Source organism: Hydra viridissima, unplaced genomic scaffold, assembly GCF_058129835.1.
Source record: "Hydra viridissima isolate aposymbiotic clone 2 unplaced genomic scaffold, HvirCarnegie_v1 scaffold_8, whole genome shotgun sequence".
In the NCBI taxonomy this organism is placed as follows: Eukaryota; Metazoa; Cnidaria; class Hydrozoa; order Anthoathecata; family Hydridae; genus Hydra; species Hydra viridissima.
This window is the reverse complement of record NW_028324307.1, coordinates 5,111,397-5,125,303: the sequence shown is the minus strand read 5'-3', so window position 1 is coordinate 5,125,303 and position 13,907 is coordinate 5,111,397. Positions and strand designations below refer to the sequence as shown.

Here is a 13,907-nt window from a genome sequence, read left to right as displayed (position 1 = left end):
AATTTGTACATTAATTGCTAATATATTTATAATTTATATCAATAAAATTGGTGAATATAATTAAATTTGTTGGAAATAAATTTAATAAATAAATTCAGGGAGTGTAAATAGTAAAGAATGAAATTTTAGGAGTGAGAAATAGTTTTATTTTCTGTTTTACTCTAATTTTCTCAATATTTACCACTAATAGTTTGTTACACTTGCAAGCTTTACAATTGAATTTAAAATAAAATAAATTTTCGTGCATTAATAAGACACACAAGCGCTCAAAATGTCCATTACGACAAATTGAATTTTCGCAATAAATAAAATGTAGTTTAATGCACTTTGATAACAGTCATTGAATTTATTGTGTGAAAATTTCATTTGAAATTTTTTTGAAAATAAAATCTGCTCTTTTCTACAAAAAAAAAAAAATCCTTCTTTCGTCTTGAATAAAAAAATTGATTACCGTTTTACAGAAACGTGGCGTTACTTCCATTTATTTTTCAAGATCGATTGCAATCTCACTCCACCTTACTCGGACAATTACAATTCACAAAGATCCATTATCTTCCTGAAAAACTATTTGTCCAATGAAACTTTTCCCTGACAGCAATCCGTTCAATTTTAAAATTTCACTATATCTTTTTCAATTATTAATTAATTCACCAACTTAGTTGTTGTCCCTAACAACCCTATATAAGAATTGACCCACCGCAAGTTTAACCATTTAAACTTTAGAGTATGTTAATACTTGTTCCCTTTAGCATCGACGAACAAGCACATTAGTCTCAAGAACTTTCTTATTAATTGTCGAGATTTTGTTTTGTAGCTCAAGCCAAACTTTTTACTTTATTGTGGATGTGGCAGTTGTTTTTTCATAGCAATTCAACCATTAAAATCGTGTTCTTCATAGTCACAGTATTTAAGAAACTATTTCGACTTGCGTAATGTTAACATCTACATTCCGTGCTGTCAATCTTCTGTTTCGAGTGGTCAATCAAATCAGCATAAAATGCAAAATTTTATTCTCTATATATCTTTATTAGATTCATCTCCACAGCCTAATACCAAATTAATCATTTCGTCAAAAAAAGTTTTTCTGCCACCACTTCTTGTATGGCGATCGTTTAATTTATCTCTAACAGCGCAAATGGGAATCTTAAATTTTTCAGGACCTGATTTTACACATAACTCATTTTTTACTGAGCTGATGGCATTTTTTAAATATTCTGTTGTAAAGTTTCTTGACATGGAGTAAGGTTTCTCAAGTCGTACCTGTTCTGTATTTGGAGTGTTATGGTTGCTACAGCTGTAGTAGTGCGACGTTAGGATGTAGATGGTGCCACATATAGTCTGAAAGTTTTATTGTGACATGTCACGCTGTCTTCTATGAGATACTTTTATTAAGAAGCTTTTCGCTGTTTTCGTATGATATTCTACATATGTGTGGTAGTTACTCTTGTAAGTATTTATTGTTTTTTGGAGCTTTGTAGATAGTGCTCTAAGTTTTGTAATTATTATAGATTTATATGAGCGAAACTAACACGCATTACGATCAATCAGTGTGATGTTATGCTAATTTTAGTAAGGGTTTACGTAGTATTCTTGGTCGTACTTGTGTGAGACGCCTAAATCATACCTGGTACAATTTAGACTTTAGAATTTCATAGATCGACCGATTTTTTACCTTCTTTCTTTTCTGTTTTTGATTTTTGTTATTTGATAGGCCATTACGTCAAAACGACTTTATAATCTCAAGAAAAATGAAGACATGGAAGAGGCGTTAACCAAATTATCGCAAGGTGTTATTGGATTAAATGAAGTTCATAAAAAATATGGGATCCCAAAACGAACGCTAAGACGTTATTTTAAAGGATTAAATAGGAACGTAAAGTTTAGAAGGTCCAAGGATTTGAATAATACTATGGAGCAGGAGTTGGTTGAACACGCACTCAAGTTAGAAGCAAGCTTTTGTTGTAACCGAATTCTAGAATATTATTGTGACAGAGTAGAAAAGTTCTAAAAGTTACAAGGAAACAACAAAACTCTTCAAAAAACTGATTAAAGAACAAAATTGAAAGTTAACTCAAGATGAGTATCAATTTCAATTTCTTTTACTAGTGATTTTTGAGTATAAAAGGGACTTTTTTTCCGTAAAAAAAATTAAAATGTTGCTTTTAAGTTTTAACATTTAGTATTTAGAAAGTATTTTATTGAAATTTTGTAGATAAATTTGGCTTGGGATGGCAAAAAAATTACTTTTTTGTAAATAACCTTTTTCTGGAAACTAATTATGTAATGGAGAAAAAAAAAATTTGTTAGGGCTGTTTTTGACAGAGAAAAACATTCTGATTTAGCCTTTAGAGCAGTTGTTCATACGTAAAAAAGCGAGTTTGATCATTTTTTGTCTTGAGTCATGGCGATACTTATTACAGGCCTTCCCGTCGCGAATCCGTATTTTTAACTGGGGGCGGACAATCTTACGGAAAATATAAAAAAATGGTTGAAAAAATAAGCGAGCAACATTATTTTCAGTTAATTTATTAAATTTAAAAGGAACTGTTTCAATGCACAAAGTGTCTAATGCAGTTTTAATAAATGTCATAAAATTTTAATAAAACAAAAAGTAATGAAAAACAACATTTTTCAGAATAATGAGTTTTATCTAAAAACGAAATCACAAAAGAAAAATGAATAATCTTTAAAATAATGCAAAAAAACCTATTAAATAAACCCATCAAATAAACCCATCAAATATTAGAAATTGTACATAGCAACACTTTTTAATGCTTTACAGATAATTTTAAAACCTTTAATACAGGTTCTTTAGAGGACTTAGGTGAAATAAACAAACAATAATTTTTAAGAAATATGTTTGACAATATAACACCATGTTTCTTTAGCATGTTTAAGTTATAAATATCTGATATCATCATAAATATATTACACAACAACTTTCTGCATGTCATTTTTTTCTCAATTTCAAAAATAATGTAACAAAAAAAACCCCACTGAACACAGTAATCCAGAGGTACCCACAATCCACCTCTGTCCATAGTTTTTGTGTAGTCTCCATACAACTGAAAATAAAATGCAGTGTCAGTCAACAATTCATTTTCACTGACATCATCTTTTCTTGTAACATAGCCTGCAATATAAAACAGAGCCATTTTTGTACTCAGTGGCAAAGATGCTTCTAGTTCAGGAAATTGATTAATTATATCACAAGATTCTTCACTTCTAAAATAGCCGCATTTTTGACATAAATGCTCAATATCAGTAGTGTAATCTGAAACATCAACTTTTAATTCCAATAACAGTTTAGCTTTTTCAATGTTTAATTTTTCAACAACATTTTGAACAGTTATAAAATATGTTCCGCCTGAACCTTATCTAAACTTACTGAATGCTTTTTCAATATAATCTGCTAAGAACTCTCCTAACATAACATAAATGAAATTGTTTTTTAACAAATATTTACACATCTCTACTAACCCATAACAAGTATGCCAAATTGAAGTACCTGCATTTCTAGTTAAGGATTTTATTCTACACCCTTGTTTACCACTCATTTTAAGAGCCATATCCCCGAAATCAAGTAAATATTGCAAATTTATGTCTAGTTCTTCCGAAATAACTCTTTTACGAGAATCTAAAAATCGAGTGTCACCATAAATTTCTTTTACACTAACTATTTTCCAGAATTTAGTAACTTTTTCTAAAAAACAAATGGTTTCATTCATTTTACAAGGGTGGATAATTTTTGAATAAGTTTTGAGAGCAGCTATAGTTTCATCACAAAACACTTTTAAACAGCGTGAAACATTTTGTCTTTCAATAGGTTTTGGATGTATAGCTACAAAATTTAGTCTAGATAATTTAATTAGCTGATCTTTCTCAAAATCAAATAAACATTTAAGGTCACTCCATTTAGCAGTCATATTTTGATTTTTTTCAAAATGCAATTCCTGTGTTTTTTCTGTTATCCAGTTTTTTCTGATACTTTTTAGTAGATGAACATAATCAAAAAGTAGAAAAATCCCACATTTTGTTAACCAAGGTTTTTCTTCAACTCTCTCAAATATATTAAAAAAAGCTTGATTTGTTCGATTTCCATCACAAATAACTGAAATAACTTTTTCACTACTAGCCTTGATTGAATTAATAACATAGCATACTTGCTCAAACAAAAAAGAAGCATCCAAATGACAGCCAGGTATCATTTTGCACAAAAAAGATGGTCCACCTTTTTAACATTTAACCATGATACCCAAAACAGTATTTGCTAACAACTCTGGATTATTTTGAGCTTTTCCAAATAGAGAACCACCATGGTAGAGAAGAAGAGACTTTACATAAACCTCATCTACCAATATTATACAATTTCTCTGATTCTCCTCTATATTTGAAAATACAGTGCTGATAAAACTAATATCTGAAACATTCTTTGTCCTAGATGTAATTTTTGTCAGTGTTTTTACACTTGGAAGTTTAAAATCTTTTCTTAACTGATTGTATAGACTTCGAGATGTTGAAAAATAAGAATACAATCTGATGATTGTTTCTATATTATAAATTTTTTTTACCTACTTCTGATGCATTCATAGATGCAATATGATCTTGTAATATCAATCTTTGATGATCAACTTCAATGTTGTTCAGATAGCAAATTGTTTCTTCCACTCTTGACCAACAATCAAGAGTGGTAATATGGTTTTTAGATAATGAAGAAATAAAGCACGAACACCAGCATGAAAACTTTCAAATTTAAAATTGCTTGAGATATGAACAGCAAACATAGGTATACAACAAAACTTCATTTACAACAAAAGTTGTTACAGGACAAACAAATTTATGATTTTTAATATCTTCACATAAAGAAATGAAAGTAAACAAATCACTTTTTAAATATTGTGACAACTCATCACACTTTTCATTTCTGATAGAAGACAACACTTTAGTAGTGGACCTTGGTTTTAAAGGTCGAGTTAGTATAACACTTGATGGAATATTAGGAAAAATTGAAGGAGGTTCGATTGGTCTATCTTTCCTATTAAGACGAGCTTTTAAAAAATTTTCTGGAAAATGTCTTTCACAGACAACAGTATCTGAATTATTTGGAAAATTACTTCTTGGAATTGAATTTATCCAACGATTTCGTTCTTCTTCATTCGAGGGAAGCCTATAAACTCGTACTTTATTTTTAGTGTCATAGTTTCCTCTACATCCAGGAATACAGCACTTTTTAAGCATTTTGTGACTATCAACTGCTCTCAAATCGAAGTTTTAAGACTAAACTTTCCGTAACATTGTCCGCCCCCAGTCAAAAATACGGATTCGCGACGGGAAGGCCTGTAATAAGTATCGCCTTGGCTTGAGTTCATTCGAAACACAATTTCTTGAAATTAAAACGGTGCTTCCCAACAATTGTTTTTTGCTGGCGCAAACGTTGACATTAGAGTAAAAAAGGTATGTTCACACTTCAGCAATAAGATGATGCTTAAACATGTATAGTTAACAAGTATAGTTACAAAGTGGTCGATGCAATTTAATGCTCGTTACATTATCTTTTCAAAATCCTTTTAAACTTATTTTAAACCTCAATGTAACTATGCAAAAAAACTTTCATCTTTGATTAATTGGTGAATTGGATTTTTTTGTATTGCAATCAGTAACTTCCATTTGCTCTATTTTTGTTACACGCAAATTTTGCTTAAAATTTAATGTTCTTTTCAGTAATTGAAGATTTTTTTAATGGTTTTATCGCTCCTTTGCTTCGAGATACTAACAAAAGAACTTTGCAGACATTGAACGTGGAATGTGAATTTCATTGGTGAAAAGGTATTTTTATGTTTTATACTCCTTGTTAAGAAAAACTGAAGTTTAGATTTTAAAAAATGCATAAAAATTTAATTATTTTCACACATGTCGATTCTAGTAACAAATTACTTTAAAGAAATGAACATATAAATCCTTTTAGTTTCAGAAAGGAAGGTTGCTTCAAGTCTGCTTTTTTGCATTGATTAACCAAAATCCATCGTTGTTTCTGTTGTAATTTTTTTGTATTTTTAGTTCTAGAAATGCCGAGATATTCATTCCCTAGAATCCAAATATGAGTGTTAGTTTTAAGCTCGAGAAGAAAGAGATCACATCTTTAGTGGATATATGTTATGTATGTGTGTGTGTGTGTGTGTGTGTATATATATATATATATATATATATATATATATATATATATATATATATATATATATGTTTACTGTTCCCTTGGTTTAAAACATAAAAGTTTCAATATCTTAAAAGGGCAATTTTGTCACCTTGCCATGGGCTTATCAATAATTTAACGTGAAGATAGTCTTTTTCTGTAAAATATTTCAAGGCACCTTCATCCTGGACACTATATGATCTTTATCTCCCAAGAAGCTCGCAACCCTATTAGATAACGAGAATGCTAATTTTAATTTTTTTTCTTTTACAAAAATCCTTTTGAAAATCATGCCACTTTTTGACAAGAAAAGATGCGCGATTATGTTCTCATGGTTGAGATATATATATATATATAAAATAGCTAAAATACCAAACAAAAATAGTCCTATACAACACCTGTTAACTATAACAAGAAAGGACTGGCACTATACACAGCTGGTGAAATATTTGCAGTCAAAAATACTGCAAATTTACAAATTAGCTCAATTTTCATTTGAAATAAACAGTTGAAGAATTTAGAGATTTATTATAACACCTAGCGGAATCTAACACGAGGTCATTATTATATTACGCGCCTAGTGAGATCACTCTAAACGTAGCTGAGATTTTGGTATGCATAAACATCATTCTTGCACGCACGGCATAATAAATCTTTTATTCTCCTATAAGTATCCTCCATTGATAACAACTTAGAAAATTTTAGTTTCGAAAACCTGCTCTGATAGGAGGTCGAGTCATTCCCTGAGGCATAGCTGGTCGCTGTTGGGTAATAGTAGGAAGTCCGTGCTGTTGCCCTATATTAGGTGGAGGGCCTCTAGGCCCACCAGGTCCCATTGGCCGCTGAGGAGGGGGACCTCCATTCATTGGTCCACCAGGTCGTTTCAAACTATTCGGTGCACCTAGATGAGAATTCATGCGAGGAGGCATACCAATAGGAGGCATTCCAGGAGGCATCATACCACCTAAAATCAATTAAGTACCATAAAGATACATATAAAGAAAGCAAGGTATGAAATAGCCTGTCATACATTAACTTATCGATAATTTAACCTGGTGGTGGCATACCCATTGGCGGCATCATTCCAGGAGGCATTGGAGGTATCATTCCTAGTGGTGGCAACATCCCAGGAGGAGGAAGCATACCAGGTGGAAAATTAGGCATATTTGGTTGATTCTTAGAAGATTTTTCAGCTTGCTTAACTAAAAATAATAGTATGTGATACAAACATAAAAAATAGTTTAAAGTAGCCCACAATGAAACTTTCTTTCATCTATAGCTAAATTGTGTTTCATGATTTTGCATTATAAAATGCTGGAAGCTTTCATAGAGCAGAGACAAAAATTAGTTTAACTTTGCAAACAACAACTTTATTTTAAACACTCAAAGGAAAGATAGTTTAAAGAAAAGATGTGTAGGGTAAAAAAATTACTTGTTTAAGAGTATTCATTCTAAACTATCAATACATTATTAGTCAAAGTCCTGTCAGAAAAAAAAAATTTAAAAAAATAGGCTTAAATTTCTTAATAAACTGTAATAGCAATAGAAGATAACTTTCAAGTGGTAAATATGACATTTATCTTATGCAACTTTTCTAAACATTGGAAATCTGGGGATAAATGACTAGCAAAAATTTTTTCAATGAGGAATAAATTGTTTACATAAATTGTCAGTCAAAAACATCTAATAGAGAAAATCTACCTGTGCCAAGACAGATGTTGCAATATTTTGAAACTCTTTTACAAGAGTAGAAACACATTGTAACAAAATTATTTACAAGTAAAGCAAGTATTTGGCTGCTTAACATAGCTGCATGCAAGTGTTCTAAACATGCTTTTGTGAGAAAAAAAATTTTTGGTTTGGCAAGAGTTCCCCAAACTAGTACCAAAAAAATTATGTATTGAAAATTTCTATTAGCTATAACAAAACAACTAAGTCAAAAAGAAATTTTAAAAGAAGGTTAGTAAGCACCACTTTTTTTTCTGTTAATAACAAATAATCATGAATAAAGAACTAACACCAATACCAATCATTTGAAATAACTTTATTTTATATAAATAGACATAAAAAGTTGAGATTCCATTAAAGATATTGTGATACCTTTTATACCTAACATTATATTGCTTTGAACCTTAAAGTGTATTTATGAATGTAAATTTATCATACCAAAAACTTGGATTTTTTAAATGCATAAAAAGTTCTATTTTGATAAACATCAGATGATTCAATCTCAAAAAACTGATATAGAAGGTTTTTTGAAGTAAAGTAGGAGTTTATTCATTATAATTTGTTATTAATAGAAAAACCAATTGCCAATGCTGAAAGGATGATATATGTCAATCAAAAATATTGTTAGATGACACTAGGTGTATCAGTGCCACCTGAATACAAATCTATGTCTAATTCAAGGCTGAACTATGCTAATATTTGGATTCAGATGATAAGCAAACCAAATGATTCACTTAGCTCCAAAAAAGATTGAAATTAACAAATGTCGCATGAGAATGTGATATAGAACATCAGATCACACTGCTGCTTCACTGTGCATTACTTAAGATTATAATCTTAAGTAATACTGGACTAAATTACTTTAGTAAGATTAGTGGAGAAAACAAAAGAAACAGTTTGTTAATTACTGATAGGAAAAAAAAATTCACATTTATTTAAAATTTACAATTTACTGCTTAAACCAGTTCTGGTTATTTTGAGTCAAGGAAATAAGACTAAAAGTTAAAGATAAGACAAAATGTTAAATGAAAAAAAGAAAAGTTATATGGACAATTTATTTAGAAATACAGATGCTAAACTACATTTGTGTGAATTAGCTATTAGGTAATTTTAGCAGCAAGGAAAAAATAAAAATTCAAACATTTTTTTTTTTAAAAAAGAACATTTTTGAATACTGATGCTTAATTGAGATACTGATTATTAAATTGTTCTAGTATTATAGCAAGGCATAGACATGATTCCCTTGCATTAAAAAGTTTTTCTAATGATAAAATTCATGATTTCAAAAAAAAAAAAAAAAAAAAAAAATTAACATAGTAAAAATGAATAAAATAATTTATTAATAATTTTAGACTTTTTATTACTTTATTGTCTTCTTTATTCAAAATGTAACTCTCGCAGATCATAATATAATTTAAAAAAAGTTAAAATACATATTAAGAACTTTAACTATGCCATCAAAAATATAAGGTTTTTAAATACTTTCAAAGGATTTGAAAGGCTTCAAAGATAATTTTTTATGATATTACATTAGAACTTTTGTAAACTATGATGTTACAAAAAAACTTTTTAAGTTGCTGATTGGAGTATTTAGAAAAACTTTTGAGACAGACTTTTATTCTCTACACATCATATAAGCTGCTGTTTAACAAAAAATACCTTAGTCTAGATTAGGCTAAATAAGATCTTTAAAATCTTTACAATTATTTATTAAAAACCCAACTTAAAATAATTGAAGGAAAGCATAAAATTAAAATAAATTAAATTAAAAAATATTTGCAAAGTTTTAGATTGTATGGTTCACAATGGTAATAATGATTGTATGGTTATAAAAAAACACGCAGCTGCAAAATTCATTTTAAACAATGAAATAACTAACTTGTTTGATCAATTAAAGCTTGAGCTTGATCTTCCATCCACTTTGAATAATAAAACTTAACATTGTCTTTGTGTTTACGCCCATTGTTGTGTGTTTTGCGTACAGATGGCTAAAAAGTATTGGGTTATTCCATTTCAAACATACTAAAATCTCTCAAGGTCCAATATATACTGTTTTGGAATTTGATAAAACTTTGAGAGATTAAATTTAAATTCTTATATTTCTTTAAATTTTCTTTATCACACTCAAGCTTTTGAAAGCTGTACAATTTTTGGAAGGTTTAAAATAAATTTAATATAGAAACTCATCCAGCAAAACAAATACCTCTAGAACACTTATACTTGTGTATTGAGCCTTTAAAAACTGACTCTTTACTTTGTGAATAAATTTTACTAAATCTTAGGCTGCCATTATGGCTTGGATATTTCCTAAATTATAAATTTTGAAGGTCTCACAACAAAATATTTAAATAATTTAACACTCCAAATTTTGTAATAACTTCATTTTTATTTCTGGAACGGAGTTCAAAAGAAATAATCTAAATTTTATCAAAATCTGAGATGGCATCTCAGAAATAATCTAAATTTTATCAAAATCTGAGATGGTACACCTAATATTTAGAGATCCAATTTAAAAAACAAAAAATAATTTAAAAATAAGATAACTACATAATGCCAAAGCTCAAAAAAGATAAAACTTAATTAAATACCAAATTTTTTCTAATCAATTTAAGATTATTATAGCTAATTTAATATTTACATAAAAATATTTAATACGAAAAGTATAAAAATCAGACGATAGAACATAAGAAATTTACTTACTGAATCATGAGTTAAATAAGTATCACAGTAGTCACAGAAGTATCTAAAGAAATGTAACAGAATTTTTTTATTACTCTAATAAAATACACTTCTTTAATAAACACCATATTTATTATCATGTATTTACTTTTGAGTTATCAATCATGAATTAATGTGAAGCATAGAACTAAAAGTAATCTACCACACTAAGGTATACTATTATGATATATTTAAAATATTATATAATAGTAATGAAGTTAAAAGGAACAAAATATATGATTAAAAATATCCATGAATTTAATTTCTCTATCAAAAAGAATTCACAAGCTCTTGCATATTCTTTTAGAAAGAGAAGTGGTTGTTAGCTATGGGTCTAAAATAAGATTAAAGAGAAATAATGAGAAAGCCCTAAAGCGATGGTCAGACTTCAGGGTTAGATTGGTGTCAAAATTTCCTCTACAATCTACTTGACATCCATCCAATAAAAAGATGTAATTTTAGACCATTCAATAAAAGGTTATATTTCTTTACATAAATTTAGGCATTATGGGCACTGAAATTAGAAATGTGCAGTTATCTATAACTTTAAGTTCAGGCTCCCAAAACGTATAGCTTCATAGTCAAAAATAAACAGAATTTTTAAAAAGAATCACTTTTAAATATGAATTTAAAAGCTTCAAAAAGTTGTTTTAAGAAAAAAAACAATAGCCATAGATTTTACTTGGGCATCTTGGATTCTTCTACCCCATACAGCTCGTCTCAAATTTTAAACTATAGCCGCGCGCATTATTAAGTTCATTTTTAAAATAGTTCAGATAAGGGAGATAAACCAAGTTGATTCAAAGAAACCATCAATGCACGGGTTTTTACCGTGAGGCATATTTGGACCTAAAGTAGCGTGCGACAGGTTTACAAGCCAATACTTATTTAAAACAAGAGACGTGGGTCCAAATTCGAAAGTTTTTCGAATTAGACTTTCTTTAATTCAAAAATCTTTCTAATTCGGACTTTAATTTTTCCCAATAAAATTCGAATTAGGAGATTGTACTGTACCGTCATATCTTGCTATGTATCGTTTTGTATTTTAATAATTAAAAAACTAGTTTAAACATTTCGATACATCGCTAAAATATTGGTAATAATTAAAAAATCTATAATGATACTTTTTACCGAGACTCCTTACTATACCGATACGATAAATAAAAAATCTAATTTTATTCCAATACGAGATTATTTTGGGGTATGTAACTGTACAAAATGATTTTCGTATCGCTATGTAAATCTCGTTTGATTTCAATTAAAAAAAAAAAAAGGAATAAATATGTAGATTAGTTCTTGAGTTAGAAAAAGTATGAAACATTGAAAAAGTTAAAGAAAAACCAATGAATATTTAAAAGTATCTACAATAGGTTGTATATCTACAATAAGTAATATCCGAAGCAACAAGTCTCCAGTTAGTGACCATTTTCGGAATTTTTTCCTTGTAAATCCGTCGTTTTAACATTCGCATTTTAATTTTACTACGTTTATGCACCGTTATTAATCAAAATAGTTTCTTAATAAATTGCAACGCTTGATGCAGGTTTACAGTAGAAATCTGTCATTGAAGTGAACGTACCCTTTGCTCAAAGACTACAAAGCTGATTAGATAAAAAATAAAATGTAAATTGCCGTTTGATGTCTCGTTTGATGTCTCAATTGGTGTCTCGTTTGATGTCCCATTAAAGAGCTATCTATTTCAACAGTTGAATCGTAAATTTTGCATAAATTACGACGAATATTTATTAAATAAATTTGCATTTCTTTTGTACTTCTTATATTCTATAGGCTTAGGTTACTGGACCGAACTAGTTCTCGAACCCATTCATCAGGATTTCAATCAGTTTTGGCGAATGAGAAAAGTTGGAGAGCACAGCCCAAATTATATAGAGGAACGAAAAAACGCGGTTGTTGCTCACAACAACAAGCATTTTTAAAGTAGCATTCCATTTGCAGTTTGTAAAAAGTAAAATATTTAATCTCCTTTGAACAAACGTTTAGTATAATTTTCACAAATTTCAAATTACATCAAAAAAAAATTTTCGTTTAAAAATTAAGACCATTTAAAGTTATTTCAGGGGGTATTTGGAGGTAATTTTAAGCTTTGCATGGTTATAAATCTTAAAAGAAAAGGGATTTTTTGATGAAATTTAAATTTGTTGATAAATTTTGATCTAGTTTATGACAAAAAAAATTTTTTATGATTAAAGGAGACATAGTTCTTGGAAGAGGGTAGTTAGGAGTCTGTGCGGGTTTGGTTTAGCTCCAATTACCCTAATTTTTTGCAAGTCATCCTCACTCGACACCAGTATCAACATACTAGAAATTTGAGTATGCCCCATGCCTCTTAGTTACCTATCTTAAACAACAAAATTTCTGGGCGCTCCTCTAAAATATGTGATTTCTATGTAAATATAAAGAACACATTTTTTTAACATTCAATGATAAGTCATTTTTATCCTTTTAAAGTAAAAGTAAAAGAAGATTAATAGTTGCAATAATTTGCACAACACTTATTTACCACTTAACAGTTTTACACGAGTGTCACTCCAGCAAAGCGTGCTCTCGTGCACTGACTTGCCCGAGTGACACTCGTGCGCCAAAATAGCAAAATAACTAAAAAAAAATTATTAGACAGATACATACCTGTAAACACGTTTTTATCTGTTTTTTAGTATCATTAAAAATAAAATATTAAAAAATATGCTTTTTTTTTTTACCATTTACCTAAAAATAAGTAAGCTGTGAAGTGATTAAACGCTACGCTCAACACTTAACTTTTAGTGAACTATTGTGGGAAAGAACCCAAGTTTTATGTTTTAGTTCGGGTTTCTCTAGGGTTTTATTCTTTAAGTACTAATTTGATGAGGTTCTAAAAACTTATTTCCAATCTCTAGTTGGTATGCTAAAAGCCGTTCTGCGCCGTCTCAAGTTTGCCTCAAGTGTTTAAATAGCAACATTAATGATTAAAAAAACTTTAGGATAGGGCGGGGCTAGTTGAGCAATTTTTACTAAATCTAATAGATCTCTTGAATGGTGTTTCGTATTTCCATAATTTTTTCACTAATAGAAAGATAATTTTATCTGCTAAAAATTGCTTAAGAAAAAGAAGCGTGTTTAGATTTGTTTGAGAAAATATTCGCTAAAGTTTACCAAGCTGGTCAACCTACCCCAGTGGGGTAAGTTGAGCATCTGTGTGGGGTAAGCTAAAAATAAAGTTACTAAGTTAAAATTTTTATTTCTGAACTTTTGAAATATATTTTATTGACTA

At 29.2% G+C, this 13,907-nt stretch overlaps 1 protein-coding gene and 1 pseudogene across 2 annotated transcripts; both read right to left on the bottom strand.

Moving 5' to 3' along the window:
* Window positions 1-2,627: 2,627 nt before the first annotated feature.
* LOC145183771 (uncharacterized) lies at window positions 2,628-4,208 on the bottom strand (annotated as a pseudogene).
* A 2,303-nt stretch (window positions 4,209-6,511) lies between these two features.
* On the bottom strand, window positions 6,512-11,437 carry LOC145187100 (uncharacterized). Of its 2 annotated transcripts, none has more exons than XM_090095128.1 (5): window positions 11,319-11,437; window positions 10,619-10,661; window positions 9,798-9,906; window positions 7,243-7,392; window positions 6,512-7,154 (listed from the first exon to the last, which is right to left on the bottom strand). In XM_090095128.1, the coding sequence occupies exons 1-5, from the start codon at window positions 11,324-11,326 to the stop codon at window positions 6,892-6,894; spliced, it is 573 nt and encodes a 190-aa protein (XP_089951254.1). In that variant the 5' UTR covers window positions 11,327-11,437; the 3' UTR covers window positions 6,512-6,891. The 2 variants fall into 2 exon arrangements, with proteins under 2 accessions (XP_089951254.1, XP_089951255.1); XM_090095129.1 differs by having other exon boundaries at window positions 7,258-7,392.
* Between the last annotated feature and the right edge of the window lie 2,470 nt (window positions 11,438-13,907).